This window comes from Abramis brama, assembly GCF_963993115.1.
Source record: "Abramis brama genome assembly, chromosome: 19".
In the NCBI taxonomy this organism is placed as follows: Eukaryota; Metazoa; Chordata; class Actinopteri; order Cypriniformes; family Leuciscidae; genus Abramis; species Abramis brama.
This window is the reverse complement of record NC_139981.1, coordinates 12,932,363-12,944,525: the sequence shown is the minus strand read 5'-3', so window position 1 is coordinate 12,944,525 and position 12,163 is coordinate 12,932,363. Positions and strand designations below refer to the sequence as shown.

General features: G+C 35.0%; 2 protein-coding genes across 2 annotated transcripts in view; one reads left to right on the top strand and one right to left on the bottom strand.

Annotated features, from left to right (window-relative positions):
- Positions 1-1,095: 1,095 nt before the first annotated feature.
- Positions 1,096-2,819, bottom strand: il22ra2 (interleukin 22 receptor, alpha 2; the record flags this gene model as incomplete). Its single annotated transcript, XM_084094066.1, has 5 exons — positions 1,096-1,265; positions 1,779-1,945; positions 2,123-2,301; positions 2,429-2,557; positions 2,734-2,819. The coding sequence occupies 5 exons, from the start codon at positions 2,817-2,819 to the stop codon at positions 1,116-1,118; spliced, it is 711 nt and encodes a 236-aa protein (XP_083950192.1). The 3' UTR covers positions 1,096-1,115.
- Positions 2,820-10,996: 8,177 nt separating this feature from the next.
- prim2 (DNA primase subunit 2) overlaps positions 10,997-12,163 on the top strand; it is a 68,505-nt gene continuing 67,338 nt past the window's right edge. Inside the window, exons 1-3 of the mRNA XM_084092701.1 lie at positions 10,997-11,101; positions 11,510-11,658; positions 11,740-11,852. Coding sequence (XP_083948827.1) covers positions 11,517-11,658; positions 11,740-11,852 — 255 coding nt within the window. The 5' untranslated portion in view covers positions 10,997-11,101; positions 11,510-11,516. The remainder of the gene's footprint in view (positions 11,102-11,509; positions 11,659-11,739; positions 11,853-12,163) is intronic.

Below are 12,163 nucleotides of genomic sequence, written 5' to 3'. Positions count from 1 at the left end.
TTAGCTTAAATTGTACCCAGAGTTACTCATCGTAATTGCATTTTTACTAGTAAGAATTCAATTAGAGAGCTCTACAATTCAATTATTACTAGTAGCAATTACAATTACAGAGCTCTCTAATTCAATTATTACTAGTAACAATTCCAATTAGAGAGCTCTACAAATGAATTTTTACTAGTCATATGTCTCCATTGACTTCCATTCATTTTTAATTACGGAGCTGTACAATTGAATTGTTACTAGTAAGAATTACAATTAGAGAGCTCTACAATTGAATTGTTACTAGTAAGAATGCAATTGCAGAGCTCTTTAATTCAATTCTTACTAGTACTAATGCAATTACGACGAGTAACGCTGGGTACAATTTAAGCTAAAACTGCTTGCCATAGTAAACACCTTCCACACTGCTGTTGACTCAAACCAGGGTGTGAGTTGGGGGCGGGACAATCCGTTTGTCCGGCCAATAAAAGATGAGTGTTCAGGAAACCCGTATGCAAACAATCATTATTTTTGACATTCCCTTTGTTTGTGCTAGTGGAACAGAAATTACACACTTCAGCTTTAATGTAACCAAAAGGCTAAGCCAGGCTTATAGTCTGTCTTATAGTAAACATGACCTTGGTGAACATTTGCAGACATTCCACTATGTAGTGTGCATGTGTGTAATTTTCTTGTTGAACAAAGGTCCAGAAGCAGCCTCACCCTGCAGGCAGATAAAACAGAAATGTTATAATCGAAACGGGAAATAATATGAATACTCTAAAAATACTATCAAAAATACTAGTGCATCTTGTATGTGGCAGAAGAGAACACTCAAAATTGTCAGGATTGAAACTCTTAGGAAAGTCACACAATCACTCTAATTTATCCTAAGGTGGTTGGAACTTGATCTGAGGGTCTCAAGGGTGCACTCTATGTCTCGAATAACAAATAGCGTGTCTGTGCTCACTTTGTCGTCTTTTTGTCTAACAACCATCAATGCCCAGAAGGCAACTTGGAGAAAGCACAAAGGCGGAAACTTGTCACGGGCACCATCATTTATCCCAGGTGTTCCCCTTACTAAAGAAACCATATCATATGTTACGTAAGGCTTACCTGTGGGAGACACTAAACCCTCAATGAGTGTTGACGCAGGTGCTGGAACTTCGTGAGCTTTTGCGGCCTGAGCGAGGAGTAACGGATAGAGCCTGAAGGCAGTAGGTGGTTTTCGGACGTAGCGACTCAATCACAAGCTCCTTGGAGCAACTGTCTGTTTCATGAACTTCCTGTTTGGGAAAGACGATTTTTGTGAAGGTTTAGCATGCTGAATTTGAGGAGTTTGGAGTCATTCATAATAATTATAATACTATAATAACTGGGCTGTCGGCCCAGGTTGGAAATAGGCTAAATGAAGCACAATTTGCTCTGCACATGTTAATCTTCCTATGCAGATTTTTTTTTTTTTTTTGCTCCAATGTAACAAAATTGTAGCAAAAAAAAAAGCTTAAAAATTAACTAATTCCTATCATTTGCTCTCTCAGAATATTACATAGTTGTTTCTTCTGTTGAACACAAAATATATTTTGAAGAACCAAAACATTTGGTGATCACAAAAAAAATACACTGAGACATTTCCTAAAAAAAAATGTTATGTTCCACAGAAGAAAGCAAGTCATACAGCAAATCAGACAAAGTAACTGGCAATTCAATATTATGATTTTTTTTTTTATTGAACTGAAGTTGTTTATGTAATCTGAACACCACCACTCTTGACTATGTTTAAATCTATAATTTCTTACCTCTTCTATGCCATTGTGCATTAAGTATATTCTGAAAGTCAGTTTCTGTAGTTTTGTCACTCGTATTCTGCCCTTCTGTCCTCGCAGTGGTGTCCTCGGAGGTCGGATCTGAACTTTAATGGTCTGTCCTGTCACAGTCGGCTTTATCTGGGGTGGGCTGAAATTGGCTGTAATTTAGAGAAAGTTATTAGGTGAGGACTTCCACAGAAAAAAAAAAGTATACCATTGCCATAACAAAGATACCAAATACCAATATACCAAAATCAACCATATTACATGTATAGAAGATCATTTCAGACAATGTATAAACTAGAATTAGAATTAAAACAATGTAGTATACTCACTTTCCCACTGAGGGTAAAACCTGTGGCTAAGGACCCATGATGAGAAGCCCCCGGGGGAGAGGGAACGGACCCTGGCGTAGTACCATTCTCTGGGATCTGATGTCGCCTGGCTCAGGTCACACTCCAGCTTGTGGATTCCTTGACAATGATCAGAATTAGTCCACTCCTTGTCTCCGTATCTAAAATCAAGAGAGGTCACCAATGTGAAAAGTTCCATTGCTACAAAAATGTGAGGATTCACCATACCATTTATTAAAGTTACAAACATAAGTTCAAATTTTTGACAAGAAAGTTGTGCACGCTTACATTTTATACTGAACAAAATATTGCAGGTTTTTGGCAGCTTTGTTTGGATGTTTCCAGTGCAAGACATTTCTGAAGTCCAAAGAATGGAATTGTACTTCGAGGGGAGCCAAATCATCCTGCTGAGAAGGGCTACCTTAAAGACAGTACAAGTGAAACTTCACACGGATGGTTCATTGTTTCCATGCAGGCTGCCAATGACTTAGTTTGTACCAAGCTTGATTTGAAGCTAAAGAATTGTTTGTATAAAAAGTTTGCAGATAATATTAAAAACGCTAAATTTCAGTGCAAGAGACAAGCTATTGAACTTACAGTCTGCCCAACAGAGAAGGGACGTCGCTAAAACAAGGTCCAGCCATTGAGGTCCAGTCAGGGCAAACATGATGAAAGGCATTTTGGCTGTTCATCTCTGAGACCTTTAAACCTCCCCATTTCCTCTTTTCGGCCAAGACACGTCACTGAAATTTCCATGGGCAACCCTTTACCATATATGTCATAATGTGTGTCATCCTGTACAGTGTATATTATTATATATTTTTCCCTTGAATCAATGATGTCTAAATGAAGAGTTCAGATGCAAAAGCCTCTAAGTGCCATCTGAAATTTTCTTCTAGAATGGTCATTTTTATCAAATTCATATATTTAAGTTCAGTAATTTCACTTAAATGGCAATTAATAGGTAATTTTCATTGCCATTTAAGTGAAATTACTGAACTTAAATATACAAGCTTGATAAAAATGATCATTCTAGTAGAAAATTTCAGATGGCACTTAGAGGCTTTTGCATCTGAACTCTTCAAATACTTCAATATGTAAAATAAATGAATTTCTTTTGTAAATTATATTCAATATTAGATATCATGATGAGAGTTGTTCATTGATCAAATATGTTTTATGACGATGCAAAATACATTCATAAAACTGTTGTATTGAAAAAAAAAAATTTGTCATTTCATTTTAAATAGTTCCTCTGTAAGGAAAACATGAGTTGACTGGAAACAAAAAGAGTTTTATCTTGTGCTTGAGACGCTCGTCTGTTCTTTAATATGTACATCACAGCACTGCTGCTTTCACACCTGCTCACGCTCACAGTGCAGCTCTTAACAGGAAAGGGAAATACATGTACTATAAATTTAATAAGATCAGATACCAAGGCAAGATCAGTTGATACCTACATGAATTTTGGAAATGGTGTAACCACATTTCCTCTTTCATGTATAGTTTGAAATGTATCTACCTGCTTGTAAGACCTATAAGACCCTGACCTTTCACTTTGTTCCCTAGCCTTTGTTTTTTTCACTTCACTTTTATTGTTAAAAGGGCATTTGCATGTCTGATATGACAAACAGTGTCACGTATTACCAGCTAAATACCACATTTTACCTGTTGCCATTTTGCAATGGAGGGTATTTCAGTTTGACAGTGGAAAATTATATAAATTGGTATGTAATTCCAATTTCAATTAAATGTAAATGTTATAGTTTACACTTCTATTAAAAGCTAATTTGTTACAGTTTTTCTCAATTGTTTACACACAAATACTGGTACTTGAGACACAATGACCACAACATGTAACTCATTCACCAACCCCCTGAACCAATTCTGCTAAACTACAAGCACAATTCCTGCTTTACACTCAAATTGCAGTTCTAAAACACACTTTTTTCAAAACACTACACACAATTCTCTGCATTTGGCACAATTTTCATGCAGAAAATCTCGTTTTCACAAGGAACACACTGCCATTCAAATATGCACACCGACTCATCACATGGGCAAACACCCGTCACACAGTTTTACAATTAGCAATCAGAGCTTTAGCATAAAAGGGCAACAGGAGAGCTCTTCAATGGAGCAATGGATGCCAACATTGGATTTTTTTTTTTTTTACTGTAACTGTATACAGTAAATTCTTCTGTTGTTTTGTATGTAGACCACTGTATGTACAACTTTGTGTTGGTTGGGATGTACACTGTGTACATTGTTTTTGTGGGAAAAATAAAATATATTTGTTACCGTGTATTTGTGTGTTCTGAGTATAAAAACAATATTCTCAAATATTTTACAACACACTTATGTATGTACTGTCTGTAGTAAGTGTAACACTGAACAAAAAAAAGGCCTAAGTCATTATGAAGAATGGAGAAGAAGTGTTTTCCATTCATCATAGTGTGTCATTTGAAAACAAAATACCATTTTGAGAAGAAATAACATTGTTTTGAATGTAAAGTTTCATTTTGCAGGAGAATTGAGGGGTTTTGCCCATTGTGTGTGTGTTTTTTTATTTGTGTGTAGAGTTCTGAGAATATGAGGCATGCTTTCAGAAAATGTGTGTAAACAATCGAGAAAAACTGTAATATATTTTACATTTACTAAATTGCAACTGTATCTTACAGTTTTTCTCGATTGTTTACACACAGTTTCTGAAAGCATGCTTCATACTCTCAGAACTCTACACACAAATCAAAAAACACACACACAAAACCCCTAAATTCTCCTGCAAAATTACTTTCGGCCAAAAAACTTTACATTCAAAACAATGTTATTTCTTCTCAAAATGGGATTTTGTTTTCAAATGACACACACAACCATCATATGAATAGACATTTATAAGAACCAGTTGACCACTGATGTGCTCAATGTAAAACACTATGATGAATGGAAAACACTTCTTCTCCATTCATCATAATGACTTTTTTGTTCAGTGTTACACTTACTACAGACAGTACATACATAAGTGTGTTGTAAAATATTTGAGAATATTGTTTTTATACTCAGAACACACAAATACACAGTAACAAATATATTTTATTTTTCCCACAAAAACAATGTACATCCCAACCAACACAAAGTTGCACATACAGTGGTCTACATAAAAAACAACAGAAGAATTTACTGTACACAGTTACAGTAAAAAAACACACACAAAAAAACCCATCTGCCTCTGTTTCCAATGTTGGCATCCATTGCTCCATTGAAGAGCTCTCCTGTTGCCCTTTTATGCTAAAGCTCTGATTGCTAATTGTAAAACTGTGTGACGGGTGTTTGCCCATGTGATAAATCAGTGTGCATATTTGAATGGCAGTGTGTTCCTTGTGAAAACAAGAGATTTTCTGCATGAAAATTGTGCCAAAAGCAGAGAATTGTGTGTAGTGTTTTGAAAAAAGTGTGTTTTAGAACTGCAATTTGAGTGTAAAGCAGGAATTGTGCTTGTAGTTTAGCAGAATTGGTTCAGGGGGTTGGTGAATGAGTTACATGTTGTGCTCATTGTGTCTCAAGTACCAGTATTTGTGTGTAAACAATTGAGAAAAACTGTAATATGTTAGTCACAAATCAAAATAAGTGTACTTCTTTAAGGCACGAAAAAAGATTATTAAAACGATTTAATGATTTAACCTGTTACATGTCACCATCCTTTTTGAGCATAGATCTGAACTTAAATTGTAATTCATGAAATACAGACCTCAGGTTGGTCTCTTTTTAAAGAAGACACTCAGCAGATTATTGCAGAAGTGAACTCACTTCAAAAAAAATGAAAGTGTAAAAAGGTTATAGAAGTTTAAGTTTGCTGTAAAGCAAATGCACTGAACTAAACATTTTTATTTTTTAGAAAATATATATTTTACAAAATAATTTGGAACCTAAAATTGCAAGAAAAGCATGCCAAGTTTCCCACTACCGGGAACTGACAGTTAACAAGACACAGTAACATGGCACACCTTTTTAAAAAATGTATTGAAGTGTATTAGGGAACATTGTCATGAAACAATACTATTGATCAGCATTACCAAACGTGGATGTTTTCCACTAGAAACAAACATTGATGTATTGTTTTAATTTAATACTGTGAAGCTGCTTTGATACAATCTGTATTGTGAAAAGCGCTATATAAATAAACTTGACTTGACTTGACTTGACTTTTGTTTCAAAGGTGAAAAGTTTATATGATTTAGATTAAAGCACTAACTGACCATCAGAACACAAATATGCTCAAATAACATACACCTTGGGAATCTAAAGGCTTCCAGATGGGAAGGGTCAAGACTCTTTTTGTTGGTCTATCAAACTACCTTTGACCCAGTTGCCATGGTTTCATTATCATTCCTAGAGTTGTTCAGACGACCCTGCCCCACGCTGTTGTTCTCCCCATTTTCCTCCATCTGATTTACCCCCCTCTCTAGTGTACTCACAGTGAGCACTTATAGGCTTCCCTTGACATCACAACAAAGGCTATGTCCCCTCACCTTTAGTTCTCATGAAATCTCAAAAGAACTGGCAAAAAATTATTTGTACACTGCTTGTGAGTCACTGCATTATGTGAAATTTCTGCAGAAATCTTGTGTCTCACTCGTGTCATGTGTTCTGTTACTTCCCTAAACCATAATCCAAAAATTCAAGTTCACAAAGTTCAGTGAGCCAACAGATAACTATGTGATTGATGGAAATATCGTGCATGGATCATATTGAAGCAGTCTGGTTACCATTTTATTCATTCACACTTTTACTTTTATGATTTACATTTACCATATGAGCAAATAAACAAACAAAAGAGTGAACATACACAATGTAAGCACATCTCTTTATCTGCATGCATTTATCAACCAAGTGATTTTCAAATACATTTATGTCATTTATTATAATAGTGCGCTATATTTGCATTAACATCCTTTGAATCTTTGCATATCCTCCCTTCTTTAATAAAATGCATGTGTTTTTTCACATGAATAATGAATGTGCAGATAATAAAAGGCCTTCGCTGTGCTTGACATTTAGATTTTTTTGTGTGCTTGAACTTCCTTGTTCTATGCCCTTTTACACTGACTGACACACAGAGGTGTAAAAAACATATTGACAAATCATATACAGTGAGGAAAATAAGTATTTGAACACCCTGCTATTTTGCAAGTTCTCCCACTTGGAAATCATGGAGGGGTCTGAAATTGTCATCGTAGGTGCATGTCCACTGTGAGAGACATAATCTAAAAAAAAAATCCAGAAATCACAATGTATGATTTTTTAACTATTTATTTGTATGATACAGCTGCAAATAAGTATTTGAACACCTGTCTATCAGCTAGAATTCTGACCCTCAAAGACCTGTTAGTCTGCCTTTAAAATGTCCACCTCCACTCCATTTATTATCCTAAATTAGATGCACCTGTTTGAGGTCGTTAGCTGCATAAAGACACCTGTTCACCCCATACAATCAGTAAGAATCCAACTACTACCTTGCAAAATAGCAGGGTGTTCAAATACTTATTTTCCTCACTGTAGCTAAAAGAATGAATATATAGTATCAAAAGTGTCTCTCAAAAAATCCTGCATGACTTTAGGGCTCGAGGACACACCAGATATTAAACTGAGCAAATGGTTTTAGTTAAGATTTGAGTTGAGTACTGATTGTCGACCGTGTTCATATTGAGTTAAAGGAGCCGTATGTAAGATTGTGGCCAAAACTGGTACTGCAATCACTTTCAAATTACTGTAGAGCGGTGTATCCCCTCCCCCTCCCCCCTGACTCGAGGTTGCCAGATAGGCTGCAGAATCCAGCAGGAATGTTTGTAGCTGCAGCTGTGGTAACTAGAGCAGAGCTGGCAACCCGGATGCCGAAACACTACTGACTTCGTGATTGGTAGATAGGTGGAGGGTGGGGCATCAGGCCAAAACACAACATGACAACATCAACATCAGTTGAGGGCTGCAACTTCACTTTTTAAATGACAATATCCTGGCCGGACTACTGTTGTTAGTGATATAAGTATTTGAAATGAACATGATTTCTTAATGTCTAGTGACATATCAGGGCCATTTTATGATTAATTGAAATACATTTCTTACATACAGCTCCTTTAAGTTTGTCCATCTTCAACAAAGTCTGCAATTAAAACATATAGGTTTCGGTCAGATTGTGCTGTGATGACTAATTAAATGTACAAGGAGGAATGATGAATGACCAGGTGTGTCCAGATGCAGTTTAGAATTAAATTGATGTTGTCATTGGCTGTAGAAGTTCAGCTCGCAGTGTAATTTGATCAGATTGTTAGCTTAGTAAAAGAGGAAAGATTTTAGTCACGATGACCTTCAACAAATCATCGTGAAATGGAAATGTAATTGAGTATTAGAACAGTCTTCGGTTTCAATAGAACTTGAGTAAATGACTTAATTCTTTAAAATAATGCTTAAGCATATTAATGAAGTATCACTCAGGTATTTACACCCCTGCTGTTTAGTCTCATTTGGATCTGCTTTAGTTTTACATTAAACTTACACTACCATTAAAAAGTTGTTGTTTTTTTAAAAAGAAATTAAGACTTTTATTCAGCAAGAATGCATAAAATTGATAATAATAAGAAAATCTAAATAAATACTGTTCTTTTACACTTTCAATCTAACATAGAATCCTGAAAATAAATCCTTTAAACATTGAAAATAATAAGAAATGTTTATTGAGCAGCAAATCAGCATATTAGAATGATTTCTGAAGGATCATATGACACTGAAGACTGGAGTAATGATGCTGAAAATTCAGCTTTGCCATCACAGGAATAAATTACAGTTTATAATATGTTTAAATAGAAAGCAGTTATTTTAAATTGTAATACTATTTCACAATATTTATGTTTTTATTGTATTATTGATCAAATAAATGCAGCCTTAGTGAGCATAGCAGACTTTTAATTTTTTTTTTTTTTTTTTTATCTTACAAACTTTTGAACATTAGTGTATGTGTCAAATACTTAAGTTTCTCACCAGGTCTGTGAAAGCTCTGAACAGCCTGCTGAATATCCATGTAATCATTGTTGTCAATAACATATTCCAACAATGCCAGTATCTCTTTTAGTTCCTATGCATTAACATAATGCTACATTTGTAATAATTTCAAGAAAATAAACACTACTACTCTATAGCCAATGGAGGGCAGTCTAGGCCAAAAGCAACATCCCACTGAGTAAGTGTTTCTGCATGCTATCAAGCAACTTGGGCAGATGCTGGTACTTTAAGTACAAATTATGAACATACAGATCCATTTGTTTTTGGATCTTCAATAATATTAAAAGGACATCTAAACAAATCATTTCTGGACATAAAACTGCTGAGGGATCAAATATCAATAATCAATAATAATAATCAAATGTGATTTAGAGCAGGGCCTGCTGGAAGAAAGCATTGAGCCGTTCTGCCTGATAGGTGAAAGCACAATGAGTTCTCTCACAAGAACCATTGATAAGAATGATACAGTCAGCTGGTTTGGTCACATAAGTCACATGTTTACAGAATGGCATGTGTGGGTGGGATAAGGAAGTACAGTAAGTATCTCTTTGATCAGAATGAACAATCTGTCACTAGTGTATTTTTTTGTGTAGAACCTGAAGCAACAAGGTTATATGTCATATAGGTAGTTTTGTTCAGTGCAATTATGGAGTTTTGTTCAGTGTAATTATGTAGTTTTGTTCAGTGCAATTATGGAGTTTTGTTCAGTGTAATTATGGAGTTTTGTTCAGTGTAATTATGGAGTTTTGTTCAGTGTAATTATGAAGTGCATTTATGGAATATGCCCAAACTTTCTTATTTGATTACAATGATAGCAATCATGAAAAGTTGAGCAAAAACAGCTAGTTAGAGAGACATGAAGATGAAAAGAGCTAGAAAGAACTTTATGACCACAAAAAAAGTGAGAAAAAAACAAAATGAAAAATTGACAATTGTGTGCTCTATAATTACAAATTAAAATAATTAAAATTGAATCACAAATTATATGGGGCAAATTTTCTTGAAAGCAGCTTCAAGTTCAAAAAACACACATAAATGCAGTTCAAATAAACCCTTTTCATAATAGTCTAGTTAAGTTAGTGGCTAAGTAGCTAAGTATTCCTTAGTGACATTAGTAGCTAAGAAAATTAAAAAGGTATTTTAAAACGTAGGCTACCCTTTTAAGTAAAGGATAAATAAGTTTGTGCATAAAACAGGCAACACTTAATTGTTGGTCAAAGTTTAGTTGTTGCTCACAACAAGACGATAACAGTTTTTTTTTTTTTTTTTTTTTTGACGTTTGACGATAACAGTTAAATTACAGTCACATATAAACTATAACGAATTTAGACTAACTTAGTCTCACTTAACGGGTTCACAAAAAAAAAAAAACGCGTTCTTTTGTGTAAAATCTTTTCAATGAATCAATTGAGTTTGTTACCAAAAAACGAGAATCGAAAGTGAGCATTTGGGTTGAACCGAACATTTAACTGGTGGTGCGAAAGTTACTGACAGGAATGTTGCAAATAAAACGTCCCTAATGTGTTTACGACTTTATTATACGACAGTTTTATGCCATAAATATGGCTTTATTGGAACGTCAGTGACCACGTGGAAAAGTAATACGTCACGATGTAAAAGGATGGTTGATCCAGTAGTAGCTTGAGGCGGAAAAAAATGTATCTTTGAATAATATAAAATATTCTTTGAATCGAGCTGTTCGAAAGAACCGATTCGCGGAATTTGATTCAGGCTTTCTATCACCAACAGAAAGCACAGGACAAAACAGCCCCCGGAAACAGCCCTTCGCAGAACATGATTGGTGAATTTTGAGAGTGACGTCATATAGGCGCGCTTTGTTTGGAACGTCAGCTCTTTGGCGGGATTCACGCTCAGGAAGAGACAAGCAGCGATTGTTTTTAAAGTGTGAGTTTGTTATTCGTTGTCAGTTACGTGTAGTAAATATGTATTTTTCGTAAGACACATGAAAATATTGGCTTGCACGTATTTTAACGTTAAATACACACGAGGACTTAGACTGCTGACAGACAACAGATTATATTGCCTGCTAACTATGAACTATGTTACTAGCTGGTAAACTTAGCATGAATCAAGTTATAATTCATTATTTAAGTAAATTATTGTTGCAATTTATGGCATGCGAGCTGTACTGTAATGTGGGTCTGTTTCTGTGTGTGTATTAATCGTCAACCTCTTTTCTCATTAAATTGCTATTAATATTTTCATATTAATCATATTGATCAGATCATAATGTTTTTAAAAGATGTCACATTATCCAGTTTTGTAAACTTATTGTTAACACTCTGTGTCTAGAATTGCAATGCAGTTTTCAGGCAGAAGAAAGAAGATCGGCAGCTCTCAGAATGATCTGTATGATCACTGTCTTCAGTTCTATGGACAGCCTCCGCTGGACAACATCTCTCTCGCTGAGTTTGAAACCTTAGCAGTGGAGAGGTTGAAATGTGAGTCATCTGCATGTGACAGGTGTTTTTAAATGAGAATTATTTTAATATTCTACTAATATATCTATATGATTAATTAAGTGCTCAAGACTGTGGAAAATCTTGGTGTGAGCTATGTGAAAAATACAGAGCAATACATGAAGAAATTGGAAACTGAATTATCAAGTCTGAACTTCCCACTCAGGACGGAATTGGTGAGGACACATTCTTCATATACACTTGTATTTATTTATTTATTTACCTACAGGGATACAGTGATGCTGAGATTTTGTGGTGCAATTTTTAATGTTTATTGCATACATTTTATTTCGCAACACTACACCGGACATTCAGCACTTGTGTGTGCCAGCCGAATTAATCGTTAATCATTTTGTTAAAAATAGTTTTCTTCTTTACAGGCATTACTTCTTTGATGTTAGCTTTTAACGAGTCTATAATGAAACTATCCCACAGTACAATGTTACACCTCCTCAAATTAAAAAGAGGGATTATATTTTCATTTCAT